Source organism: Phaseolus vulgaris, chromosome 7, assembly GCF_000499845.2.
Source record: "Phaseolus vulgaris cultivar G19833 chromosome 7, P. vulgaris v2.0, whole genome shotgun sequence".
Taxonomy (NCBI): domain Eukaryota; kingdom Viridiplantae; phylum Streptophyta; class Magnoliopsida; order Fabales; family Fabaceae; genus Phaseolus; species Phaseolus vulgaris.
In genome coordinates, this window is record NC_023753.2 from 30,351,383 (window position 1) to 30,359,984 (window position 8,602).

Genomic DNA, 8,602 nt, shown 5'->3' on the forward strand with positions numbered 1-8,602 from the left:
TGGGATCAATTTTTGTTATGTTTGGATATTTTGTTCTATATCTTTAAATTTTGAATAATCTCTTTTTAGAGTTGGAAGTTACTTTGGAATATAAAATTACATGTAAAAAAGTTATTTATGTTTTTTTTTTTTAAATCTTAAGACAAATGATTTGGTCATAATATGCAAATTATGGATTGCACTTATAATTTTGAATGTGTTTGAAATTTGTATTTGATAAACCTTTTAAAATAGTTTTGGTTTTGCTACATGAGATTGATTTTATGACATTTTTGCTTAAGCAAAAATAGAACAAAGATCCAAATTTTACTCTCAAACCTATTTTAGCGAAAATGAAGTTGAAACTCAACATTTGCTTTCAATCCTATCTTTAAGTAAAGGATATTTTAGAATGATTAGAATTGTATGAATTTTGGGTCATAAATATGAGATATTTAACTACTTTTGGAGGGGGTTTGTATCTTAGCAATCCTAGTTACAAAGATGTGTTGCTTTATCAACAACTGAAGTTGAGTACATTGTCGCATCTGAAACTAACAAAGTGATAAAATATATGAAAAGTCTATTTCACGAATTGGTCATGTTCAAGAAAGATATGTTCTCCATTCTGACAACCAAAGTGCAATCCACCTAGCTAAAAATCCTACATTTCATTCTCGGACAAAGCACATTGATTATCGTTATCATTGGATACGAAATGCTTTGGAGGATGAAGAGTTGCAGGTAGAGAAGGTTCATACAGATGACAACTGGTTTGACATGATCATCAAGGCAATTTCAGCTAAGAAGTTAACAAACTGTTGTAGGGGAGTTGGTTTGTTGATTCTCTTAATTAAGTTAGGGGAGATTTGTTGGGAATCCCTCTTTATTCTAATAGAGACCATGACCAATGAATCTTGATAACTGATCTATTGAATATATTCAATGATTGTCATTCCAAAAGTCTTGGAGTTATAACTCTCTCTTAAAAATGTGATGAACACTAATTATCTAATATCTCTTTATGATAAGTTTTTCTCTCATTCTCTATATAAAGGGAACTTGTGAAGAAGAGAAAAACAAGTAAGTGAGAAGAGAAGAGCAACATAGAGAGTAAAAGAGAGACTTGATATCTACCATAATGTGAAATTAGAAATCCTAGTGAAAGGCTAGAGAGACGTTATATTTCATCCTTGGTGGAAACATTTTCTGCACTAAGTTCCATGAGTTTTTATTTCTCAAGTTAAAGAGATTTTTCATGTTAAAAATTCTCAGTGTCATTATTATATTTGCTTTATTTTTTATTATTTACTTATTGTTTCTTCTACAAGTATCCATTTTATATCTAAACTAAAGAGGGAGAATTAATTCTAATTTTTTCAATATAAATATACAAGCATATATAAATACATATACATGAACAACTTCGTAAAAAATTATATTTAAATACATTTTATATTTCTTTAAGTGGTACGTTTTGAAATGCTAAATATTTTATAGATAATCTCTCTCTACTTATAGTAAATTAATAGTTTTGTGATGATGGTACACTTACAATATTCATCTATAATTTAAACAATTATTTTATAAAGAACAATATCCAACTATATTCCAAACAATTATTTCAGAAAAGAACAATTACAGGAACAAGAAATGTAAATGCCCAGGCTAAAATGAACTGATAAATAAAAAAATAAAAAAATTTGTGACGAGTGAAAATAAACTCTTACCTTTAAGTTAAATAAAAGTTTTTTTTTTTAACTTCTAAAATCATTACAGTACATTAATGGATTTACCTTTCGGAAAAAGTTAATTGAACCTTCCTCTTTAACTTATTTATGGAGATATTTGTTTATTAAAGCAATACCATGTTTGAAATCAACATCCGACCAAACTAATATTGCATGCAAATAAAAAGTCCTTATCATAAAAATGTAAAATCATTGCGATGTAGTTCTTACCCAATCCAAATCACCAAATCCAAATCTAGATGCAATAAGTGCAGTTGTTTTTGACATTAATTTAAAAATGGGAAAAATGAAGGCAGAGGAATGATTTACCTGAACCTGAAAATGACTTAAGATGGCAAAAAAAATGAATGGACTAAAATGAAAACCACTTTTTACCTTCCTTAATTTTTAAAGCTACCACAACACTTTCCTGAAACCTACCTACCTCCCACCAAAAGAAAAACGATATCGAAGTTCAAACTACAGAAATAGTTGACAAGGCAACTAGCTTTACGTTTATCGGTCACAATAAATGGTGATAATGAAGACACACCGATTTCACAACCAAGCACCTCAACCAACATAAACCCTTCTTTTCACATTCATAAAGGCCCTGTCATCAACAACTTCATCAATAATCATCACATTCATATGCCCAAATTTCTACTCTTATAAATTATTTGTAATATTCAATTATTAAAGTATATTCTAGAAGCAGGAGTCTCTTCTTAAGGATTTGATGAGCCTTTATAGTTGGTGGAGATGAGACTAGAAAGTATGTCCAATGCTTGATACACATGGAACACATCTTAGATTCTAGAGATGACAGACAAATTAGTTTTCATGGGAGAATTTGTCCTTTTTTGTTTTATTTTAAAGAAGATTTTTTTATTGAAAGCCTTGTAAGACTATTTTGTTTTACACTTTTATGTTTGTTGGGCGAGAATAGTGAAAGAAAGTGAAAAATGAAAGAAAATAAATGAAAAATTTATGAGTATTTGTGAGTGATACGTTTGAATTAAATTTTAATTTTTTTATTGATAAATAAATAAGACTAAAAATTTATCTTTATAAATTTGTATATTTATGACTTAGGACAAAATAAAAATTATGTAAAATTGTTAGAAAATGAAAAATTACCATAATTTTGTTTATTTTTTATTAAAAAGTAAATTTTAATATTCATAGTATAAACAATGTGTTAAAAAATTGTAAAATATAGTAAATTGAAATAAGTTGAAGCGAAATTAAACTACAAAGTACTTTTATAACTAATATTAAACAAAATACACCCCAATGTATAGTATAAATAAAAAAATTATACTAAAATAATGTTCAAAAAATAATAACAATTATATTGTCAAATATTCCAGTTAAAAAAAATATAAACCATTTGATGTTGTTGATATTTGAAAAAGTATTAAATAAATTAAATAATATTTAAATATTTATAATTATAAAAAATTTAACTAAGAAATAATTTTTATATTAAATTTATACAATAATATTATTTTTATATTTATTATTTTATAATTAATATTATTACTATATAATTTTTTATTATCATTATAATAATTATATTTTTTTATTATATAAATATTTAATATTATTTTATTACATTATATTATATAATGGATTATATATAATATCTTAAGTTTTCAACGTATAATCGATTTTATATATAATAATATTATTAATAATAACAATAATAATTAATAAGTTAATATATTTTATAATTAATTTAATATTTAAATATATATTTTAAATCAATGACGATAAAAAATATGGGATAGTATTTATATAATTAATCATTTATAAAAAATATAAGTATAATCAATTATCTGCTTAACATAATTAATTATGTGATTTAATTAACATAATCCATTACTCATACTCTATAATTAATTAATTATATTCCATTCCATATATGATTATTTACTTCCTGCACCATCAAATTGCATGCAAATAAATTAAGGTTATTTCGGCTCTTTAAGCATGTTGACGTGATTTTCCTTGTCTTTCTCTTCACAATAGCAAGTAACCACAACATCTCTTCTCTAGCAAATATTCAATTGTTTTTCCTTGCACATACGCGGATACAAACAAGATCACCTCCCACAAGTAGGTCTTGGTCAACGTTAATGTGCATGACCATCAAATCATTTAATATTACCATTTTGATATACTTGTTTAATATTTTTTTATGGTATTGAATATGTTTATGTTTTAATAGATTTTCAGCGTTATAATGCTACATTATAATATTATAATGTTTATGCCAGTAAGGAATCATTGTGCTAGTAAAAAATTTAGTAACTAAAACCAATTTTTAAATATTTTAAACTTTTTTATATATAAAAAAGTGTTATAAAAAAAAGTTTTTAGTTCCTTAACTTTTTTACTAATGTGAATAATGACTCATTATGACATAAACATTATAATATTACGATATTAGAAGTTAATTTGTTATTTTAAAAAAAAGTTAACGACATTTGATAGAAATAATTTATTTTAATAATTTTTTTTACTATAAATATTTACGTATTTTAAAGTTTCGACTAAAAACAAAAATTAATTTTATATTATAATACAAAGACCAAAAATATACTTATTCCTTTTTTTCTAGTAACAGAAGACATAATCAATGATATTATACTAGTAAGTGATTTTGATGGGCTCTGTGTGATCTACCTACACCTCCCTACATTTTTTGGTACCGTATTAAATATGTGAAAATACTTTATTATCCTTTAATAACCTTTAAAATCCCACACACCTCTTTCTTCTTCCATTTTATCTCATCTAGACACCCCAATAATTTTCACTATTTTCTTGCATTGGCTTATCCCTGATTTGAATGTCCACAGTATTTTTCAATCTTCTTTATGCATTTGAGATTAGTATTTTAAACCGTGAAGCGAGTCCTAGTTTATCATACAAGAATTAGGAAAAAGTAAATTATCATTTTTGGGCTATCTAATGTGCCTCGTGCTAAATTCTTGTTGAATCTTTGGTCCTGTGACACATTCCAGTTTTAAGCAATCTTAGCTTTTACTTTGTGCATGTTGACGCACTCCAAAATAATATTCACAAATAGTAAATGCTATTTTTATTATAGTTCTAATAACTAATGTAAAATTTCAACTCAGTATTACATAGTAACTACAAAATCATATGCTAAATTACTTCAATAATAGAAATTAACCCTTTTTTCTTTTCATAATTATTATATTCCATTACAATTTGGAAGCATGAATAAATAACATTAAACAAAATTACTATAATTACTATAAACGATCTAAATCGATATATTATATTTTCACAAATAAATATTATAAATTAATCATTTAGTGGTGTGTATATAATGAGCATGTTATTTTTTCTTATCAATTTTATCAGTCCTACACAAACCATTAAAACCAGGCCCTAGAAATTTGGATAAATGAACGTAAAGTTCCTTCAAATACAAATCTAAATATTAAACTTTTCATAACACCCTACCTCTTTTTTTATCGACAACCCTACCTTTTTTTTTATCGACAATAATAAATAAATATGAACCACTCTAGAGGTGATTCAATCCTAATACATGAACTCAACCATAACCTCCCTTATTAGACTTACTGTCATATTTGCTTATACAAAACTCTCCTAACTAGAGAACACCCGAAATAAATAATCATACAACTTAAATGAATACATCATAAGATCATCTTAATACAAACCAACAGATTTATCCACCCTACTTGGGTCTCCTCATATCTATTAAGCTTTCGTTTGGGGTCATGCCCCTCCAATAGCCATTACAAAATCCTCAATACAGAGAAGAAAAATCAGGATGGGACAATCTTCAAACTTCTTACCTCCTTTCCCAATATTTAAATCAAAGCAATTTATTTATGCAACAAAAATGCAAGAACTTACTTAAAACCGAATATTTTTCTCTGCGCACGTTAAATGCTTAAAGCGTAATTGATTGTTCTAGTATTCATTATTATTTTTTTTTTCGAAATTGACAAACATAAAACATAAATTCAATATTAAATCACGCATAGAACATTCTAATATATCATTAACCTGAGGTGACTAACATTTCTTTTAAAAGTTTATCTACTGAAATATTTACTTTATTTACAAATTTCGTGAACGGATGCCCTGGTAATTAGTACATCGAGGCCTTATTAATTAAAAAATATAGCAAATACCGCATCAGTTCCAATCTGATTCGAAGAAACCAGCATCTTTCATTTCCGAGTAGTACACGTTTTCCAAATGCAAATCGTCCTCCTGTAAGCATCACAACAACAACAACAATCAGTCAGATCAACAAAAGAATGAACATTCCTAACTCCTAAATGCAAAGAATACCAATGTTTGAACTGGAAAAATTGAACTACTGGCATTAAGTTAAGGACACTATGACCTGAAAAAAGTCAGCCAGGAAGGTTATGTATAGAAGGGGAAGATAAACGGCATGGTAACATACAATCGTGAAATGATATAACCTGTGATGTGAGCAAAAGTAAAACACAAAGCTTTAGAGAAATAAGCCAAACGAAGAAAGTTCAAAATAATCACTTTCAAGTAAGCTACAGAATAATAGAAGAATCTAACCAGAAACCAAAAGAAGCACCGTTTCCAGTAATGGCACAAGCAAATAGTGCAATTGCATTCAAGATGAACATGATAGTAACATACTTGTAGTATGCAGGCCTCGCTGCAAAAGGAAGAATAGAAATTATGCTTTCATAAAACTAATTCAAGACATAATATAACAATCCAGGCAAGTAACTTACCAGGTAACCTTTCTCTCCACCTAGAATGATAAATGGCCAATATGAAACCATAAACAAGGGTAAGCAACAGCTTGTGCATGACCCACAAGTTCCACTTCACGTGAGGAGTAGGGTAACCACTGTTGACGAAAATTGGAATCCCAAATGCAAACAGATATATAGCCTAAAAAGGAAAAGGTGAAACTGCAACAGTTAATACATTAAAACCCATACAAGGACAAGCAGCAAGCTTGCAAAAAAAACCACAGAATTACCTTCAACAAGATATCAAAACCGACAATAATCCCCGATATACCAAAAGTTCGAGTCAACGCTTCTAAGCCACTGGTACTATTTCCTTGAAACAAAAACGCAAGCAAACTCACTTCTAGAAACAACATTCCAGAAGTAGTAAAGAGGGACAACAAGTTCCACGCAAACTCTTTCCCGGGAGAGCACTCCCACGTCTGCATCAATCAAAGAATTAAACATTCACCATCGCCAGCAGATAACAAAAATAATTAACACCATTTACAAAAAATAAGGTTTACTTAACTTAATAATAATAATAATATTCAATTTGATCAAAAAATGTGACTGCTGGCTCTGTTTAGTTCCCATAATCAACATCTCTAGAGTATACAAATTACTAACATTCTATCCTACTAAGTATGTGATTTAGTAGACATTTGCAAATTGATTTTGTTTCAAATTGATCTTAAAGTGGTATGATTTATGTTTAGATGTTTTTATTTTAAAGCGATATGATATAAAATTAATGCAAAAAAACAACCTAACTTCATCTCAAAAGCAATTTTGTACCTAGAATCAATTCATTCTTCAAGCTGAAGCAGAAAGCAAACACGATAACATTCATTCAAAATCTAACTAGCTAGTATTTCAACCTGTCTTCGAATATTCTAAATCATCCAACAAAAAATCCAAACGCAACTAACTTAACAAGCTGTAAGCAATTCGAGGTACAAAACTACACAAGTTGAAAACATTTGGGAACCATACTGTAAATTTACTAAGTTTATTTTTTCCTTCGCTGGATTAAAGAAATTGCGGGAAAACATAAGTTGACCTGGGAAAAGCACCACACGAGATTGAGAATGCTGACAAGCCAGAGAGAAGCGTAATAGGATATAATGATATAAGAACGGCCATTTGAGAGTTTGAGGAAGCTTTGTCTAGCTTGCAGTGCTAAGTACAAGACAAAGAGAAAGGAAGCGATGATCAAAACCGCATTGTGCAAAAACCCATGGCACTCAAACACCCAATCGTGGATTCCTTCAGATACCACTGAATTTGGCCCTTGCTTCTCGAGTGTCAGCAACGATTGGTCTACCATATCTCCCAAAACTCTTTAATTTATATATTTCGTCTGAAAGAATGAAAACCCTAAACCTAATTTTGAGAACTGAAAGGGATAAGAGGATTTTGGAGAGTGGATATGTATTTTGGAGTTGAAGAGTTTGAGATGAATTGAAGAACACTAACAGTATCGTGAGAATTGTGGCTCCGACTGATAAAAAAAATACCTAAAGATGATCCAATTTCTGTAATTGTTTATCCCTATTTATTATTTACTATTTACCTCGATTATTATTATTTATTATCTATTTTTTTAAAATACCGAGACAAGAAGTGAATTTTGTTTTCCTAATAATAATAATGATTAGTCCATAATAATAACAGTAATATGATATTTTTTTAGTAGCACATGTTTTATTTTTTTAACACATGATTAATTGTGGGTACGTGTATTGAAGCATATTAATTAAACAGGTTATACATGGATATAAATACTATATACGTACATTTATTATAAAAGTGAGATTTGTTGGGTTTACTGCATTTATTATTATCAGATTATTTATAGATTATTTATAAATATATAGTAGCACATATAAGATATTAATGTTTTAATATGATTATAGTATGTTAGAGGTTATATATTAACTAAAAAATTAAATTATAATATATAAGTGTAGATATCTTTTTTTTAAATTGATTTTGTGATGATCATAATAACTTAAATATATTTTTTTAATAAATTTTTAAACTTTAATTTATCATTTGACTTTCATACTAACACTTTAACAATATTTAACA

At 27.7% G+C, this 8,602-nt stretch overlaps 1 protein-coding gene across 1 annotated transcript; it reads right to left on the reverse strand.

The window, feature by feature from the left end:
• Positions 1-5,721: 5,721 nt before the first annotated feature.
• On the reverse strand, positions 5,722-8,041 carry LOC137829872 (protein CANDIDATE G-PROTEIN COUPLED RECEPTOR 2-like). The gene is made up of 6 exons (XM_068636847.1): positions 7,572-8,041; positions 6,760-6,951; positions 6,506-6,668; positions 6,324-6,426; positions 6,133-6,214; positions 5,722-5,996 (listed from the first exon to the last, which is right to left on the reverse strand). The coding sequence occupies exons 1-6, from the start codon at positions 7,836-7,838 to the stop codon at positions 5,919-5,921; spliced, it is 885 nt and encodes a 294-aa protein (XP_068492948.1). The 5' UTR covers positions 7,839-8,041; the 3' UTR covers positions 5,722-5,918.
• Between the last annotated feature and the right edge of the window lie 561 nt (positions 8,042-8,602).